Source organism: Trachemys scripta, chromosome 6, assembly GCF_013100865.1.
Source record: "Trachemys scripta elegans isolate TJP31775 chromosome 6, CAS_Tse_1.0, whole genome shotgun sequence".
NCBI classification, from domain to species: Eukaryota; Metazoa; Chordata; order Testudines; family Emydidae; genus Trachemys; species Trachemys scripta.
In genome coordinates this window covers 20,441,792-20,460,839 of record NC_048303.1, presented here as the reverse complement: position 1 = coordinate 20,460,839, position 19,048 = coordinate 20,441,792, and the positions used below count along the sequence as shown (strand labels likewise).

At 42.8% G+C, this 19,048-nt stretch overlaps 1 protein-coding gene across 3 annotated transcripts in view; it reads left to right on the top strand.

Annotated features, from left to right (window-relative positions):
- MTMR12 (myotubularin related protein 12) overlaps positions 1-19,048 on the top strand; it is a 62,823-nt gene that overhangs the window by 17,480 nt on the left and 26,295 nt on the right. For 2 of the 3 annotated variants that reach the window (XM_034773449.1, XM_034773448.1), the window contains 7 exons: positions 525-579; positions 2,134-2,273; positions 7,300-7,372; positions 13,448-13,578; positions 15,033-15,126; positions 17,613-17,736; positions 18,556-18,631. In XM_034773449.1, coding sequence (XP_034629340.1) covers positions 525-579; positions 2,134-2,273; positions 7,300-7,372; positions 13,448-13,578; positions 15,033-15,126; positions 17,613-17,736; positions 18,556-18,631 — 693 coding nt within the window. Of the gene's footprint in view, positions 1-524; positions 580-2,133; positions 2,274-6,548; positions 6,613-7,299; positions 7,373-13,447; positions 13,579-15,032; positions 15,127-17,612; positions 17,737-18,555; positions 18,632-19,048 lie in introns of those variants that run through there. The other variant, XM_034773450.1, reaches the window with a different exon arrangement.

The window sequence follows — 19,048 nt, the reverse complement described above, 5'->3', positions numbered from 1 at the left end:
TAAGTTGCTGGTGGACAAATAACCTTTAAGAACTACTGCCAAACTGTCTGTTTAAAAAGGAAAAAAAAGTCACACTTCTACTTAGAATATTTTTTTACCTAAAGTTATTAATAATTGAAATATTAGAAAGAAAATCTCTTCAGTTTTACTGTGTGTTTGACAGCGCTCTTATTCGGATCTTTCACAAACCAGAAGAGTAACACCTTTTTAAAATTTGCAAAATTACTAATATTGCAGAGACTACTGTAAAACTACAAATATTGCATGAGGTGTTGGGGCCTCAGCTTCTAGCTCTGTTCTGACATTTATTTCAAGTGGATGGTATCCGTTTAAATATCCCTATCTCTTCTCTCTTGCAAACTGAAAAGTTTATAAAACTTTTTTTTTTCTTGCCTCTTGAACAGAGCAGTGCTTTGCAGATCCCTGAGGTAATCTAGTGTTTACATTTAAGAAAATCATTCTGTAAATTGTACTAATGTATTAAAGTTCTTTACAAAGGAACAATGACTCTTCTTTTGTTTTAGGAAATACACATAAAGGAACCCATAGAAAAGGAATTAAATCTTCACCTGTTACCAGGTAACTGCTGTGTTACATTGTATTTTGAATTTAGAATTCAAAATTATGTCTTCTCATGAAGATGTGTCTATATAAAAAATATTCTTATTTGTTTGGTGCAGTAAAAGCTCAAGAGACGTCTGTATCTTGAGTAGTAAAATAGTGGATGTGAGGTAAGAAACCATACAGGCTGAATGCTCTGTTTGCATCTGCATGGTCTAAAATGCAAAGTTGGTATTTCTGTTGGACCTTGAGTGCTGTGTTTATAGGTGTCCTGCATGGGGAAAAATTGTGCCCATGTTTTAAGTTTCTTTATTTTATAAAGAAGACTTAGAAGGAATTTAGGAAAATCTCTATATATTAGAAATTTAGGTCTTGTCTTGGCTGAAAGCCTGATTAGAGAACTAGTACAATGACCTCAAGAAAAGAGTGCAAGTTGAGCTATTGAAAATATTTTTAGTTACAGTTCAAAATTACTCTTACACTTTTTTTACAACTTTTTTTATTCAACTTCGGTAGCTAACCTTTTAGATAAAAAGCTTTTGGTAAAGATAATCCCTTTCCCCTTTGATTAAGATGTTAGGAATCACAATAAACATCCCTGAGATATTCCAAATGTTCTCCAACAAAAATGGGAGAATGTAGCAGTAATAAAATAAAAATTCAAGCCTTTGCATTCTTCATAAAGATGCTAGCAAGGACACAAGCCCAACTGTTTAAAACTCTTTAGTCCACTTTTAAATCTTTCCTGTGTGCTATAAAAAGTCAACAAAAACTAGTGGAATTAGCATTAAGCTTGGAGGTCAGTCTTTGCATGTGGGGTATAGAGCTTAATTCTGGCCATCACAGATCCATAATGACGCTTCCAAATGTGGTCTTAAGCCCTTGGAATGTCCTCTGTACCTGCAGAATCTGTATACTGTTGGTAACCTATCAAATGCATGTCATGATTCCCAGCCAAAACCTCATTAAGAAAGTTAAGGTTGTAGGTAGAAATTGATGCAAAGCATTAGAATGCTGTAGGTTACAAAAACTTGACAGTGAGAAAAATTATAATTGAGACTTGATTTCATGAAAGGGGTTGGCTTTAATCTGCAAAGACACTCAGTGCAATCCCTGTCTACAGCACAAGGAGGCAGCATTACTTTAAGCTTCTCCAGCAATATGCCTCCAATTTGAACCTGGAGCAGCCACTTAGATTGGACCCACCTTTACATCTAAGCAATATATTGAGTTTAGATGTAACTGTCCACAAGGGTACAAATTGTAATATGGACATTTGTCCATAAGAAATTAAGATCAGCAGTTCATTTCAAAAGCTATTGCCCAGGTTTTTGGTTTAAACTTGAACCAGTAACCTAAAGATAGAATGCCCAGGTGAGAAGACATCAGTCCATGAGCCATTTCTCTGATTTTTCTGGCACTTCTGTGACATCGTAAACTCAGCCAAACAATGCATAGGAAGTTTGGACTCAAAGTTAATGCTGAGTTGGAGGTTGAAAGATGACTTTGTGTATTAATAAATATCTAGAATGTCTCATTACACTGCAAGCTAAGACTGTTTATTTCAATCAGGTGAATTGCTGCTCTGTGAGGCAAACACTGTATTAAAGTGTGTACAAGAAGATGGGTCAAATCGTGGAGCCTACGGGAAACTCATTTGCACAAACTTCAAGATTGCTTTTCTTGGTGATGAATCTGCTTCGGATGATAATGTAGGAAGACAAACTTCGTTTGGCTAAGTCTTGTGAATGTACTTCTTAGTAGCAAGTAATATACACTGCCTCTATGCAGTCTTTTTTCCTCTCCTGGTAGATGGAATGTTATAAAGAAATGAAATGGAAAGCTTTTGTAGCAAGCCTTGAGCACCACAAACTCACTAACCCCAGTTTGTACACTCACTGTCCCCATAGGACCCTCTGTGGCACTTAATGAGTAGCAACAGCAGTCATGACAGAACTTTTATTTCTTGAGTCCATCTCTTCTGTGAGAGGTCACAATTTTCTCCTCAAAAGCACCAATTGTTATGTCCCAAAGAGTCAGAACAGAGTGATATGATAAAACTAATGCTGTCCTGTTTCTAGGTGAAGTCTTAGTCTCTAGTTCTCATGGCCTGTTTTAGACTTGCTATCACACTATTGAAAATTGTTCCTGAGAATAATGCATTTTATATTATACTCCTAAGTTTTAGGGAAAAAATAAAGTCTATAGCTATGTTGCAAGTGGGGATGGGTTTGACTAAAAGCATTCTTTTGAATAGATCAGTGCAAGCCCCTGTGGGCATTCTTTAACAAATTTAAACCTAGTTTGTATCCATTCCTTGTGAGTCGGTAAGGAATCTGTGTAGGTCAAGTTTAAATCTGAGTGTCCACACGGGGGCTTTTACTGGTTTAATTAAATTTTAAAAACACCTCTTTAGTTAAAAATAAAATACATCTTTATTTAGACCCATGCAACTTGTAATGTAGAGTCTAGTCTTAGTTATTTATCTGGCCCCATTACTGTAGTGTTTGAATGCCCCAGTCTTTTATCCTCAAACCCTTGTTTGAATGCCCCAGTCTTTTATCCTCAAACCCTTGAGGTACAGAGCTATTAACCCCAATGTATAGATACAGAACTGAGGCACGGAGGAGCCTGGTCTACACTACAAAGTTAGCTTGATGTAAGTTGTCTTGTGTCAACCTATTTGTGCATGTGGCTGCATGCAAATTTGTGTCCTGCTGATGTAAGCATCTTGTTTTACTGTGTTGTCGCAACCGCCTCCTTGAATAGCATGGAACCCTGGTCAACCTACTGAGGTCAGTGCAGCATGAAGGTAAACACTGTATGATCTGTGTCACCCATGACAGTTGTTCAGCAGCTGTCCCACAGTGCAACAATTGTGAACTCCACTGCCGGGGTCATGGAGACTGGAAGCCTTCCCCCGTGCCCCCCGCCATTCCCCGACTTCCAGCATGTATTTTTGAAATGTCTTTCATGATTATGCCCCTTTGTTGTGGGCAGTTGGCCAACCAATCATGCTGGCCCCATACCTTAGATGTGCTTCTGCCTGGAGTAGACAGGAGGTGTTGGATCTCCTGGGTCTGTGGGGGGGAAAGAGGCTATGCAAGCGCAGCTATGGACCAACTGTAGAAATGTAGACTTCTACAGGCAGATTGCGTGGGAGATGCAGGCAAAGGGGTACAGCAGGGATCGGCTGCAGTGCTGCATGAAAGAGAAGGAACTGCAGCAACATGCCACAAGGGAAGGGAGTGCGAGAGATCTGTGCTGAGCTGCAGACATGCCTCTTTAACAGTGAGCTGTATGTGTTCTTACAGGTGTGTAGTGGGCCTTCACTGATATCAGTATAGGTTGGTTAGGGAAGTGCCCCCAGTGATCCACCAGTGCTTGCATAACCATAGAAAAATAGCCTTTTCCGCTCATGTACTCTGTGGCATTGCCAGTTGTTAAAGTGGGATTGCCACTTGCTTCTCCACAGTCAAGGCTGCTCTCATTCTGGTGTCTCTGCCCTGGAGGACTGGAGCAAGCTTGGCACACAGATCCAGGAATGTGGCCTCTCACATTTGAAAATTCTACAGCCACTGCTCATCATTCCAAAGCTATGTTATGATGCAATCCTACCAATCACTGCTTGTGTCTCATGCCTAGAAGTGGCACCTCACCATCTGCACTTGCTGCATGAATGCCACCAATAACCTTGATTTGTTTCATTTTTTTTGTGTTTTTGCTGTGTGGCTCAGCAAACTATCCTCGAGGAAATCATGATGTCCTGTGGGTCTGCAAATACAGGAGAATTGTGCCTCCTTTATTTGTAATATTAATGAGAATTGTGCAGAGCTCAGCAGGCTCCATGCTTCTGTCAGTAAGGGTAGAGACCGAAGACTGGCAATTTTAAATATAAAGTAGGGCTGTCTATTAATTGCGGTTAACTCCCGCAAATAACTTAAAAAAAAATTAATTGCGTTTTAATTGCACTGTTAAACAGAATACCAATTGAAATTTATTAAACAGTTTGGATGTTTTTCTACATTTTCATATGTATTGTATTCTCTGTTGTAATTGAAATCCAAGTGTGTATATTTTTGATTACAAATATTGGCACTGTAAAAATGATAAACAAAAGAAATAGTGACAAAGAGTCCTGTGGCACCTTATAGACTAACAGACGTATTGGAGCATAAGCTTTCGTGGGTGAACACCCACTTCGTCAGAAGCATGTGGTGGAAATTTCCAGAGGCAGGTATAAATATGCAGGCAAGAATCAGTCTAGAGATAACAAGGTTAGTTCAGTCAGGGAGGATGAGGCCCTTTTTTAGCAGTTGAGGTGTGAACACCAAGGGAGGAGAAACTGGTTTTATAGTTGGCTAGCCATTCACAGTCTGCATGAAGGGACATATGAATGTTTAGTGCATCTGGCACGTAAATATCTTGCAGTTCTGGCTACAACAGTGCCATGAAAATGCCTGTTCTCACTTTCAGGTGACATTGTAAACAAGAACCGGACAGTATTATCTCCTGCAAATGTAGACAGACTTGTTTGTCTGAGCAATTGTCTTAACAAGAAGTAGGACTGTGTGGACTTGCAGGCTCTAAAATTTTACGTTTTATTTTTAAATGCAGTTTTTTTGTACATAATTCTACATTTGTAAGTTCAACTTTCATGATGGAGATTGCACTACAGTACTTGTATTAGGTGAATTGAAAAATACTATTTCTTTTTTTACAATGCAAATACTTGCGATCAAAAATAAATATAAAGTGAGCACTGTGTTATAATTGAAATCAATATATTTGAAAATGTAGAAAACATCCAAAAATATTTAAATAAATGGTATTCTATTATTAACAGTGCGATTAATCACGATTAAGTTGTTTTTAATTGCTTGACAGCCCTAATATAAAGTGTGAAAATTATGGTATATGGATGGTATTATGGGATAGAGAAAGTTGCATGTTGAGGTCTGACCTCCCAGCGCTAGTCATTTCTATCTCGCAACGCATTATGATATGTTCCCAAAAGTCATCCTGCCAGATGGCAGCACATGACATACTGGGATACCTACCCATAGTGCTTTACATCAGCCTAAGTGCTCTTGGTGAGTACCTGCTGCATCGACATAAGCAGCCAAATATGCACATGCATGAGCGATATAGAGACTTTGGCACCTGTATGCCAATGTAACTTGCGTCGACCAAAGTTTTTGTAGTGTAGACGTGGCCTAAGTGACTTGTCCAAGGTCACATGGGAAGTCTATGGCAGAGCAAGGAACTTGAACCAAGGTCTCCCAAGTCCCAGTGTCGTGCCTCAACCACTGCACCTCCTTCGCAAGATGTGTAAGTCAAGGTATTGTCTGAACAGGTCTTGCACAGCTGTGGAGAAGCCTTTTGAGGCTAACTAATTCTGGCTGTTTACACCCTTCTTCCTATTCTCCTGGGCTGGAGGGGGAAAAAGAGATCTTCAAAACAGTCTAGGGAATTGACATCTTCCCTATAACTTAGTTTCCTTGGACTGTGAGCTCTTCAGAGTGGGATGGCCTTATGTTTGTACAATGAAATCCCAGTCCTTGAGCCTTTAAGTGCTCCAACAATACAAATAAATAATCCTCTTATTGGCTTTGAAAATCTCAACTGTTACCTTTTGTCACCTGGAATCTGGTAGGAATGTTAGGAGTCTATAGAATGTGAATAGCTGCATGACTCACGTTCAGTGTCTGTTTTAAATTAGATACATTAACAATTAAGTTCATGTGGAAAAAAATAAATTTTAATTTAAAGTTAGTACAATTAAAAACATTTATTTGGAAGACTTACACTTGTAACAGTCAATGCCAAAAAAATCAATTTAATTATTGCTATGCTTAATATATAGAAGCAACAGAATGCATCTGCCAAAGTGACTTAAAAATTATACTGAACTTAAGCAGGTTTCACAGAGCACAGCGCTTCAGTGACACTGGAACAAAATGACTTCCTTTTCCCCCCCCCCCCTCAAATATCTGAGGTTTAATCTAGGAACTGAAGCACTGAGTTGGTGTCTGAGAACAGAAACTCAAGGTTATTTTAGATCTATTACTCAGCCAAACCCTCCCCCCAAAATTCTGTACAGTTAATTTTATGAACTAAGCTCATTGAAGCAAGATTCTCATACCATGTGTGTAATGTATGTGTTTCGTGTAGTATAGTATATTTGATATGCATGGCAATACATCAGACTAAGATTAAGCCCATTCTGAAAATTAAGTTCTAGTCTAAAAAGTGACTGCAAAGCTGGCATGATTTAATTTCAAGTTTGTATAATTGATTTCTGTAATAAATATGCTCAGTTGACAAGCAAAACTCTTTAACTATAAACTCTGCAAACTTGTGTGGGATTTGAAAACCACTTTGGGTTTTCTTACATTACTGTTAATAACAAGCTCTGCAGACCAGATTTTGCCTGCCTGGCAGCACTTGGCTTTTGTTTTTTGTTCTTTTTTCCTCCCAATATTTTCTTCCTCTCATCTGGTCACCCTATACATAACTGAAACATACGAAACAAGTTTGAACTAATTTGTATTGCTCCATCTCCTACTCTTGCTTTGAAAATCCAATAAGTAAAAAACAGATAAATACTTGTCACTAAAGTAAATATATCTTTACCGAATACATAGGGTATAGCTCTTGAATGGGAAGATGCCATTGTTTATAATGGGCTTTATTGACAGGAATTTTGTATAACAGGAAATGTTTTTTGTCTTATAGGAGCCAGAATTTAAGAATATGATCATAGGAGAAAATGACATAACTCTGCATTGTATAGACCATATTTATGGAGGTAGGTTAGCTTCCCCATCTCTCTCTCTCTCCCCCCCAACCCCTCCGTGTCTTACATTCCACATAACTCTAAAGACATGGGCCCAGATTTTTCAAAGTATTTAGCTATTGACAGTCAATGGGACTGAAAATGAGATTTAGGCTCCTAAATTAGTTAGGTGTTGTAGCAATGTCTTAATACCTTTTTAAAAACCTGGACTCTGTACTTTTTAAACCAGTGCTCTTGGTTTACAAATTTATCTATTTAGGATAACTAACATCATTGCAATGTAACTCTTTCATCACTTAACTTGGAATAAATAATGAAGTGAAACATGGATGGATTTTTTTTTTTAACATTCATATGTCCTATCTTTTCAAGTAAAGGTTGGATTGAACAGATTGAGCCCAAAATGCCGCAGAAGTCAAGGTGTGATGCAGGTCTTGCATAGTTTTGAAAATTCCTTGATTCCTGATAGTTTACCCACTTCTTTAACCTGGTAGATGAAATTGGAAAAAATCTACGTTTTGTCTACATATCTGGTTAGGCCAGTTTGGAAGTTAAATTAAGTGGGAGATGCCCTGATTCTTGGCAAAGTGCTCCCAGTAACATATTGGGTTAAAACTGGACCACATCAGTCCCCACACTTACTAAGCCACTGTAGTATATTTGATGCACGGAGGTATAGAAGTGCTTCACTTTATTGGTTCTGGATAATATCACATCAGAGCAATTTAAATATTCAGTTGCCAAGTGATTACTTCCTGCTTCTGTGGTGCATTTCTAGAGAAGTACCATCTCAAAATAAAAAACATTCCTTTCCGCATTATCTGAATGTTAGAAAAAGGGATGGGGAGGAAAGAAAAATAATAAGAAATTTGTACCAAATACTGGGTTCAGCTTACTTAAATTAAAAGATCTCAAAGAAAAGTCTATCCTTTGTAGTAGTGTTAAATAAAAATTGAAAACTAGTCTGGGAACTTGTAAGCAGTAGGATGTAAGCATTAGTGGAAGGAATAAAGTCTGGAGGAGATTAGGGAAGGGGACCTATGATCTCGTTGTTTGGGTTAGGATAGGATGGGAGGGGAAAGGAATAGCCTTGGGAGAGAACAGCAGAACCTGGTGGCATAAGAGATTGTGTTTTTGGTCACTGATGCAACTGTATAGTTGGCCTTGCTTATATGCCTTCAAGTGAGGGAAGGATCTAGAGGGCTTTGTGGCCACTCTGGTGAACCTGAATTATTTAAAACCATTTTAATTATCAGAACCTCATCTCCGTGTTTAGTGTGGTGTTAAAGATCTGCTCTCTACTGGACAATCAATTACAACCCATATCAGAGGAACAACGAATCAATACTTACATGTTTGGTTTTGCAGTGTTGCATAGCTGATGATGTTTGATGTTGTTAAATGTGGCAAATTAAGAAAAATAATGATAGGCTGGTGGCTGTGTGGGCACCAAAGGTTAGTTCAGATAAGCACCATCTGGTAATTTTAAATTCTATCGGAACTGGTGGAGGTTTCCACTAGGACCTCTAGCTTTCCCATAAAACCACCCCTCTTCTGGATGATCTTCAAGGAAAGCCTATATGCTATCATGGTTTTATGTGAAGTGACAAGTTAAATCTTCTTTGCTCCCATGGCAACTTGGTGGGCTTCTTTCCCTGTCTGCCACAACTTAATGCCCAAGCTGAAACAGCGGTTAACTGCTTGTGGGAAGCAGCCAAGGGAGCAGTGAACAGCATAAGAGAAGCCTCTGCCCTATTCAACATACCAAAGGAATGGTACCATGTAGTCAAAATTAAGAACTGCAGCCAAAAACTCAGTTCTTCGAGTGATTGCTCATGTCTATTCCACAATAGGTGTGCATGCTCGCCACGTGCACCAGTGTCGGAAGTTTTTTCCCTAGCAATACCCATAGGGGAGTGCCCCTAGCAACCCCTGGAGTGGCGCTTCCATGGCGCGGTATAAGAGGTGCTACGTGCTCCACCCACCCTCAGTTCCTTCTTGCCACCAGTGAAGTTGCTTCGGAACTGCTCTGCTCCAGCTTTGCTGCAGCTCTTTCCCCAGAACTCTTGTTCATTCAGTGTATAATAGCTGTAGTTAGTAGTTTAATTAGTTTTAGTTTAGTTTAGTTAGTGCGCGGGGGCTGGGGCATGTCCCGCGCCCCTGGGTTTTAAGTTGTGCAACAGTTGTAGGTGATGGATGCAAGTGAGTGATCCGCACACGGACTGTTTATGCTATTTGGGTGAAACCCATCTCAGCGATCGCTGCAAGATTTGCAAGTCGTTCAAGCCTCGGACCGAGAGAGAGACATTAGGCTTCGGGCCATCTTGTTGGAGTCGGCGTTGACCCAGACTCCAGCGCACCGCTCTGAGTCGGCACTGGGTACCACGGTGTCGGTGTGCAGTAACACCCCCTCCCCCCCTTCCCGGCACCATCTACCAGTCGACTCCGCTCCCCATCCGAAGGGCATGCCAAGAAGGATAAGAGACCTTCTCTGCCATGGCACCGGAGCAAGGCTGGGGGAGAGGCTAGACCCATGTTGGGCAGTCCTCGGTTCCCATCAGACTCTAGGCCTCTGACTCGGGTCGAGTGGAGTAGCCCGGCCCATTTGGAGCAGGCTTTCCCGGATGTCCGGATTCCCTCCACGCCAGAGGCTCTGCAAGCAGCCCAGGATGTTATGTCCATGCCGGTACCAAGAGCACCGTCTTATGTTGGCCCCGCGGTCCAGAGGCAAGCTGCTGCTGGGATCTCCGCAGATGCCCCAGACTCGGTACCAGTCACAGTCAAGGGAATGTTCCCAACACCGTTTGCTGCTCAGTGACTGTCCCGTGCATAGTCCACGCAGGTCGCTGTTGACTCCCACCAGGTTGTCTGGCTGGGTTCCGACTGACAGAGACTCCAGGCACTGCTCCGCCTCAAGGAGTGGACACAGACGGGACCAAAGCAGATGCCGCCGAAGGTCTTGGTCTCAGAGGGGCTGTCGTAGCCAGTTGTGACACGAACGTAAACGTCATTCCCGTTCATCTCACTACAGGACCCCGCCATGGCACTGCTCCCGCAGACGTGGGCAACAATCGCTGGCGCAGCGCAGTCATGGATCTGCTTGCCGGAGTCGATCACAGAACAGCTGTTACTGGCAGTCCCATTCCTCCATGTTGGGATCAGTCTCATGGTCGACGCCGCCACTCCTCCCAGTCAAGGGACAGCGGCAGGTTGTACGTCAGCCTGGCCTCCCTTCGTAGTCATCCATCAATGGGTCAGGCCAGCCAGGCCAAACAGCCTGCTACACTGCTGCCATAGCAGGTGCAGTGGCACCGGGCCCCGTGGCCGCCACAGTGGTACCAGTGCACACTGTGGCTCCCGACACCCGCAGAGGCAGTCTGTCTGCCCCCCAGCCTGGGTCCTCCAAGGGCAAACAGGCAGGGAAACGGCAGTTTTGACGATATGCCAGGGGGCAACCTACCAGTTCACATCAGGGTTCCACCCACAATAAAGCTTCCCTTCTCCAACTGTTTGTATGCTTTTCTCCTGGAGTGGTCGTGGCTGACCTTGGACCGAGGGGTCCTCATCACCATATCCCAGGGCTACACTCTCCAGTTTACCTCTACCCTTCCCAACCACCCTCTGCCCCCGTCCCTCCTGGAGGACCCCTCTCATGAGGCCCTGCTCGAGCAGGAGGTGGGGTGGCTCCTTGGCCTAGGAGCAGTGGAAGTTGTGCCAGTGGAGTTCTAATGCAAGGGGTTCTACTCCCGCTATTTTCTTATCCTGACGGCCAAAGGGGGGCTCAGGCCCATCCTGGACCTGTGAGGCCTCAACCAACATGTGGTGAAGCTCGAGTTTGCATGGTCTCCCTGGCCTCCATCATTCCCTCCCTGGATCCGGGGGACTGGTACGCCGCCCTCGATCTTCCACATCCATATGTTTGATGGGCACAGGCGCTTCCTCAGTTTCATGGTTGGACAGCAACACTACCAATTTACTGTCCTCCCATTTGGCCTGTTCACTGCTCCCAGGGCATTCACAAAGTGTATGTCTGTGGTGGTGGCCTACCTCAGGCACCGTGGGGTCCAGATCTTCCCCTATCTGAACGACTGGCTGGTCAAGGACAGCTCCCGGTCGCAGGTGCAGGATCACGTGGCGCTCCTTCTGTCCACTTGCGCTACTCTGGGCCTGTTGATAAACGACACCAAGTCCACATTAGTCCCGGTACAACACATAGAGTTTATCTAGACAGTCCTGGACACCACCTTGGCCAAAGCCTCCCTCCCACCAGACAGGTTTGAGACCCTGAAAGGGCTCATCGGCACAGGCATAAGGTTTCCAGTGACAACAGCCAGAGCATGTCTCCAGCTCTTGGGTCACATGTTGGTGTGCACATATGTGGTTCGCCAGGCCAGACTCGGGATGAGACTCCTCCAGCTCTGGTTGGCCTCTGTGTTCTCCCAGGCCAGAGACAGGATGGACAAAGTCCTCACTGTGCCCGAACCGGTGATAGTCTCCCTTTGATGGTGGTCCTCCCTGGGGAACGTGCTCCACGGAGTCCCATTCAGAGGCAGGCCCCCGTCGATGGAACTGGTGTCCAACGCATCGGACCTGGGGTGGGGAGCCCATGTGGGAGATGTTCGCACCCAAGGTCTGTGGTCTGCACAGGACCTGGCCCTCCCCATAAACGTCAAGGAGCTCTGGGCGGTCCGGCTGGCGAGCGTGGCCTTCTGCTTGCATGTCGAAGGCAGGGTGGTCAGGGTTCTCGTGGACAACACGGCCTCGATGTTTTACGTTAACAGGCAAGGCAGGGCCCGATCCTCTGCCTGGAGGCCCTCAAGCTGTGGGACTTCTGTATAGCCCACGACATTTGGCTACAGGCCTACCACCTACCAGCGGATTGATCATGTCGGCTAGGCAGGTCTCGGAACTCAGGGCTATGACCTCCGAGCCCCCGTACATGGTGTTCCATAAGGATAAGGTCCAGTTCCGTCCACATCCTTCGTTCCTCCTGAAGGTGGTCTCCGCCTACCACATGGGTCAGGACATTTTCCTGCCGGTCCTCTTCCCCAAGCCCCATGCATCCAGTGAGGAGCGCCACCTCCACGTGCTGGATGTGCGACAGGCTCTGGCTTTTTACCTGGAGTGGACTAAGCCGTTCAGGAAGTCTTTGCAGCTGTTCATCGCCTCAGCCGAATATGAGGGGTTGGCTGATCTCCACTCGGCTGATCTCCACTCAGCGGCTCTCCAGCTGGATCATCTCATGCATCCGTACCTGTTATGACCTGCCGGGAATCCCTCCGCCGTCAATTGTGAGGGCGCACTCGACTAGGGCGCAAGCCTCATCGGCTCCCTTTTTAGCCCATGTCCCCATTCAGGACATTTGCAGGGCTGCCACATGGTCTTCAGTTCACACATTCATCTCGCGTTATGTAATAGTCTCCCAGATCAAGGAAGATGCTGGGTTCGGCAGGACTGTGCTCCGTCCTGAGAGTTTGTGAATTCCTACCCACCTCCAACAGATATTGGAATCACCTATTGTGGAATACACATGAGGAGTCACTCAAAGAAAAGACAGTTACCTTTTCCGTAACTGGTGTTCTTCGAGATGTGTTGCTCATGTCTATTCCACATCTGACAGAGGGGAAGGAATGTGGGAGTTGTCTGGCAAGAAGGAACTTAGGGTTGAGGGAGCATGTAGTGCCCCATGTAGCGCACCATGGAGGCACCACTCCAGGGGTTGGTAGGGGCGCTCCCCTACGGGTACTGCTAGGGGAAAAACTTCCGACACTGGTGCACGTGACGAGCGCGCACACCTATTGTGGAATAGACATGAGCAACACATCTCGAACACCAGTTATGGAAAAGGTAACTCTTTCCTCTCTGAATGAAAAGAGGAGACCTAGGACAGAGCACAAAATCTTGAGACTATCTCACCTGTAAAGATAGTGTTGACAAGTATGAGTACAGATGTTTGTCTGCACTGCAAGCCAGTGTTCTAGGATACTTAGTAAAACTCTTATGTTGACTTAGTTTAATTGGGACCCCCAACAAGAGATGCTAGAATTTTTAAAGTTGGTATGTTCTTCCTTGTTCTTACTTCTGTAGTTTACGATGAGAAAAAGAAATCTCTATCTGGACAACTGAAAAAATACCCAGAGAAATTAATCATCTACTGTAAAGATCTTAGAGTATTTCACTTCTGTCTGAGGTATACAAAGGAAGAGGAGGTAAAAAGGGTAAGTATAGCAACGTTTACATATTTGATTACAACCCCCCCCCTTAAAAATCTGGGGTGGGGTGTTAACAGGATATTTTAATTACAGGGAAACAATGTAGAATTTCTGGAGAATAGGGAGACTGATTTGAGAACAGTTCACTGAAATCCTTACAACAAAGCTTGCTTTTGAGTCATTCAGTATTGGAGTGAACAATCATGGGACAGTCACTCTTTGATTTGATTAAACGTGTTTTTTAACTATCTTTCTTTGTGTGCATCTAATAACTTAAAATGTTGGGTGCACTGGCTTTTACTGTGGAAATGTTCTAGTAGTTTGAAAGTACTGCATAAATTGCTCTAGAGCTTGTCTAGCTAAAGAATATAATGTAAGTTGGCTTTGTATATACTTGTGGTATTGCCTTGCTAACCTTTTTACTTCCTGCTGCCATATCCATTCTCTGATAACTTGGCATGCAAATTATTTCTTCTGATACTGTAGGATTTATTTGGCTTTCTTTGAATTATGGAAGTAGAAGTAAGAATTAGAACTTAAATTTTAAGACCTTGATTAATAATTGGCTTTTGAGTTGTTTTACAGTTTGGTGTAGCTAGTTTGCTTCCAGACTTAACTGTACTTTTAAAAGCTTTAGCACAGGTTTGGTAGACATACCTTTTTATATTGATCTAGGGAGATGTAGTATTTTCAAAGGTAGGTGATTTTCCTGAGTCACACAGTGAGACTGTAGCTTCCGCGAATAGAACTCAATTTTCTTGGTTCAGAGAGACAGGCTGATTCACAACACTACATCTGCTTTATAGACATCAAAGTATATTCTCTCAGTAAGAATTTCAGTTCTGACCTTTAACATGAAAAATAACCAAAACCTTCAGCTGAGAAGTCTCTCACCAAAAGGTGTATATGAAGAATGTTCAAGGCTGACATTACACAAACAAGGGAAATAACTAGGCAGCATAGTTGTCTTAAGGCACACATGCAGCTCCTGCTGGTATTAAAGGAGTTTCACACAAATCATAGGAGTGTACTCAGGTGAAATGATATCAGATACCTTGGTGTCAAAGGGTGCACTAAAACTAAGATTGAGCCCTAGTCTAGGGTGAACTTCACCTAATGATCTTTCTAAACTCTTAAGACATTCCTTCAAAAAAAGTATACATCTTGACCAAAGGGCTCCAGAAAAACTGAAGTGGAGTAATGTTATGATTTCAGGATTGCCCTTTAAATATAGTGCTAGACATAGTAGCTGCACAGATGCTTAGGCAAAGCCATCTTTTTGAATTTAAAATCAGGTCTTTAGTATCTTGCTACATTTGAAGCTTATTGACAATGTCCGTTTAAAATGTGTAATCTCTTCCTCTCCTTGGCTTTGCCTTTGAGGTGCAGATGTTCTTTGCATCAGTTGGCTTTTATTACAATCTTATATATCATGTGTTAATTTGTTGATCCTTTCTTAGATCGTCAGTGGCATAGTTCATCATAGCCAGACTCCTAAACTACTTAAACGCTTGTTTCTGTTCTCTTATGCAACAGCTGCGCCAACCAATACAGGTAAACTTTGCTCTTTATTTTTTTAGTTTGTTGTAACTACTGCATGCTGTCATTCCTACTTTCTAGGTTATAGCTGCCTGTGATTTTTTTAGTGCCCAGAAGTTTGCTAGACCCTTGATAATATTCCCAAATTTGGCAGAGTTATAAGCCTCTGAACGTTTTCCTTTTTACGTGCTAAGTAGAATTTGTTAGAGATTGCTGCTAAAATCTCCAAACATGCCAGCTGCATGCTCCTAGCCCCCAATGGGCTTTTGATGTCGGGGTTTTTTTGTATCTAATATACAATTTTTAGCCCAGAGAAGGTGGTCTTCATAGGCTCATTAAGTGAGCCTATGAAGGGAATCAATTCATAGTATTAAGCTAATGCTAGAGGTTCCACAAAGCCTGCAACTTGCAGGTCAAGCACTGGTATTTTTAGTAAGTCATGAACAGGTCATGGACCATGAATTTTTGGTTATTTTCCGTAACCTGTCTATGACTTTTACTAAAAATACCCGTGACTAAATTGTAGCCTTATTCATGATCAATTTGTGCAGACGTTTTGCATATACAATTTTTTTCCCTTGATACCAACAAAATACTGCTATTTAGTTTCCTCTTTTATATTTCTGTTTTCTATTTTGGCTAAAATACTGTCAGAAGGGTGAACGTAACTTCCTGCTCTCACTTTTTGGACTGAATGAAACTATTCTTGCATCTTTCAAAAGAGATTTTGCATATAAACACACCCACCCTTATTCCAGGATTGGGTTTTTCCCCCAATCATCAAGGAAAGATGCACTGATCGGCCTAGCATGGATGGTAATTTAAACCTGCTGGATTAGTATACTTTATCAGTGAAACACATCCTGCAAAATAATTTAAAAGTTTCTATTTAGCCATATCTAGTTAAGTCACAGAGAGTGGCTTGTTATCTTTTGAACAAGCAAAACATTTGTGTAGATAACTTTTGATTTCTTAAATTGCCAGTTTTAATAGAAACCTAGCTGATGTAATAGTGCTGTTCTAATGATGTTCCTGCTGATTCTTCATTCCTTGTGTACCCAAAACATCTGTTTATTTTATCAAGAGGTGTTTTGATGCACCATGATGTTGGCTCAAGCATTTAGCTTGAAATTTAATTGTTTTAAATATTCCAGTAGGGTCTAAAGGTCCCAGCTAGCATTGAGGTCCGTGTTCTTGGCACTGAACACTGTAGTGACAGGCCCTGCCCTTAAGCGTTTATGATCCAAATAGACTAGTCTAAGTGGGAGAAGGGGATGCAACATATAAGCAGAGTAAACAGTGATGGTTGCAAGTGCTGCAGAGTACACAGTAGGTCTTGGCTGTAGACTGCTAACTAGCCTTTAAGCATATTGGAAGCACTATTTTAAAAAAAAAAAAAAAAATCTTACTGTGCATCCAGGGCCGGATTAACGTAGGGGCTGCAGCCTAGGGCCTCAGGCTAAGGGGGGCCCTGGGGCAGTAGGGCTCAGGCAGGTTGCCTGCATGCCATGCCCCACACTGCTCCCGGAAGCGGCCGGCTTCTGGCATGTCTCTGCGGCCCCTAGTAGGGGGAGGCAGCTCTGCACGCTGCCCCTGCCCCAAGTACCATCCCCACAGCTCTGGCCAATGGGAGCTGCTGGGGCAGCACTTGCGGGCACAGGCAGTGTGAGGAGACATGCTGTCCACCTCCCCCCAGGGGTGTGCAAAGATGTGCCAGCAGCCGGCCGCTTCCAGGAGCAGCATGGGGCTATGGCTGGTAGGTAGGCAGGCAGGCAGCCTGCCTGAGCCCTGCTGCGCCTGTGGTAAGCACCTCCCAGCTGGCGCCTACAGTTCACACCCCCTCCTGCACCCCAACTCCCTGCCCCAGGTCAGAATCCCCTCCTTCACCCAAATTCCCTCCCAGATCCCACACTCCCCCACCCTGTCCTGTTGCAACACTGTGTCCCAGCCTGGAGTCTCCTCCTGCACCCAAACTCCCCCCAGAAAGAAATTAATGTAACAGCTGTTCTAAGTTAAGAAGTGGGCTATTTTGAATTAACTTAACTATATTCTACATGTGTTAAGACTGAAATGGAACCATAGAACGGCTTTATGTTAATTAAAAGGCAAGTTTAATATAGCGTTAATAGCCTTGATGCCATAATTGTGATCATTTTGTTTTTAATTAGAAAAAGACGTGTATACAGGGGCCCCACAAAATTTAATAGCCCTGGGCCCACAGGAGAATTAATCCGACCCCGTGTGCATCGTTGCTTTAGGAACGCTTGTCTTGGTTTAAGCAGCATTTGACTGAAGACCAAGTAGTAAAGATCAGACAGAAGCATAGAATGTTCTGTACAAAGGCATGTTAACTTTTTGTGCTCAAAGCATTCATACATGAGGGGTTCTGTATATGCACTTGGTTTAAAGTGGTTGCTTTACAATGAAAAATGCTTTTGTAATAGCCAAGTAATTACAACTGTCTCTGTAAAACTAGTATCTAATTGGATTTCTGTTGACAGACATACAAAACCAAACTGTGATGTTTGATGCTATTAAGGATTGGCGTGAGGAGTTGGAACGGACCAAAGGGAACATGAAATATAAAGTATTGAGTGCCAACGAAGCCTACAAAGTCTCTGAAAAGTAAGCTTGAACTCTAAAATGTGTTTTGTATAGCAAATTCAATATTAAAGTCACTGTTCATGTTTCAAAAGTTAGTGATGAACACCAGTGGTAAATCTCTACCCTCCCATGTGGAAGCTGTCTTCCAACTCATTTCTCCAAGGCCTCACGCACTGTAAGAAACACTTAGGCCTGGTGTATGCTTAAATTTTGCTGGCATAGCTATGTTGTTCAGGGGTATGATTCCCCTCCCCCCACTAACATAATTAGGTCAGGAAAAGCCCTAGTTTAGACACCATTATTTCAGTAAAAAGATCCTTTGTCAGTATAGTTTACTCTATTTGGGGAACTGATTTAGGCTAAATTAACAAAAAAACCCAAAAACAAAAGCCCAGACCTCTTTTGCTGATACAAACTGTCTCCCCCTTAAAGAGAGTTGTGTATCTATATCCACGAACCCTTTCAAGTTTAGACAAGACCTTATTTTCAAGTGGAAATCCTTTTAGTTTTTAGGATTCAGCAGCATTAAGGTTTTCATTAAGCTTTTGACTGCAGATATGTACCAACTCTCAGAACAATGGAATGTGAGTTCTCAAGATACTACTAAAGCTATCTCGATAGCATATTGCAAGTACTGAGTCTTAAGTATCAAATGTCTTTTAAAAGTTGGACAGTTTGCTGTGTGCCTTCCGGAACATAGTTGCTGATTGATGTAGGAAATTGGGAATTACTAAGTATTCAGATTTCCTGATTCTGTGGCGAGGACTTCCCGCATCATACAAGGGGCATTAAATCTGCTGTGGAATTCTTTGCTATAGGAAATGTTTCTCTCTTCTTTAGATTGCCATTGTATTTTGTTGTTCCCATGTCCCTCTCTGAAGAGAGTATCTTGCAGTACCAAGGAAGAGGCATTCCTGTGAGTATACATGCGATTCTGAAGCATGAAAAAATGTAGATGGGAAAATTTTAACTTGTATTTCAGACAGAATACGTCTATAAATAAATTATGCATTATTTAAGTACATTAGTCTTAGTGTAATTCATATTGCACTACTAAAGTAATTTCTGCAACAGCAAACTCATCTGTAAAAGAGGAAGCAGCAGCTGAAAATAGGTATACATGAAGCTTCCTCTTTCCCCTAAAGAACATATAGAGCAATAGTTTTTACTTTACCTTTCCCTACATATCTGAATAAGGCTAAGAAGACATGTGTGAGTATTAATGGACCCCACACATGCTCATGGCATTTGCTGACTAGTCTTTCTTCCTTGAGATTTTGAGGTTCTCCAGAGGCACCTGTGTCTTGGCATCTGCAGGACTCTGCTTGGTGCT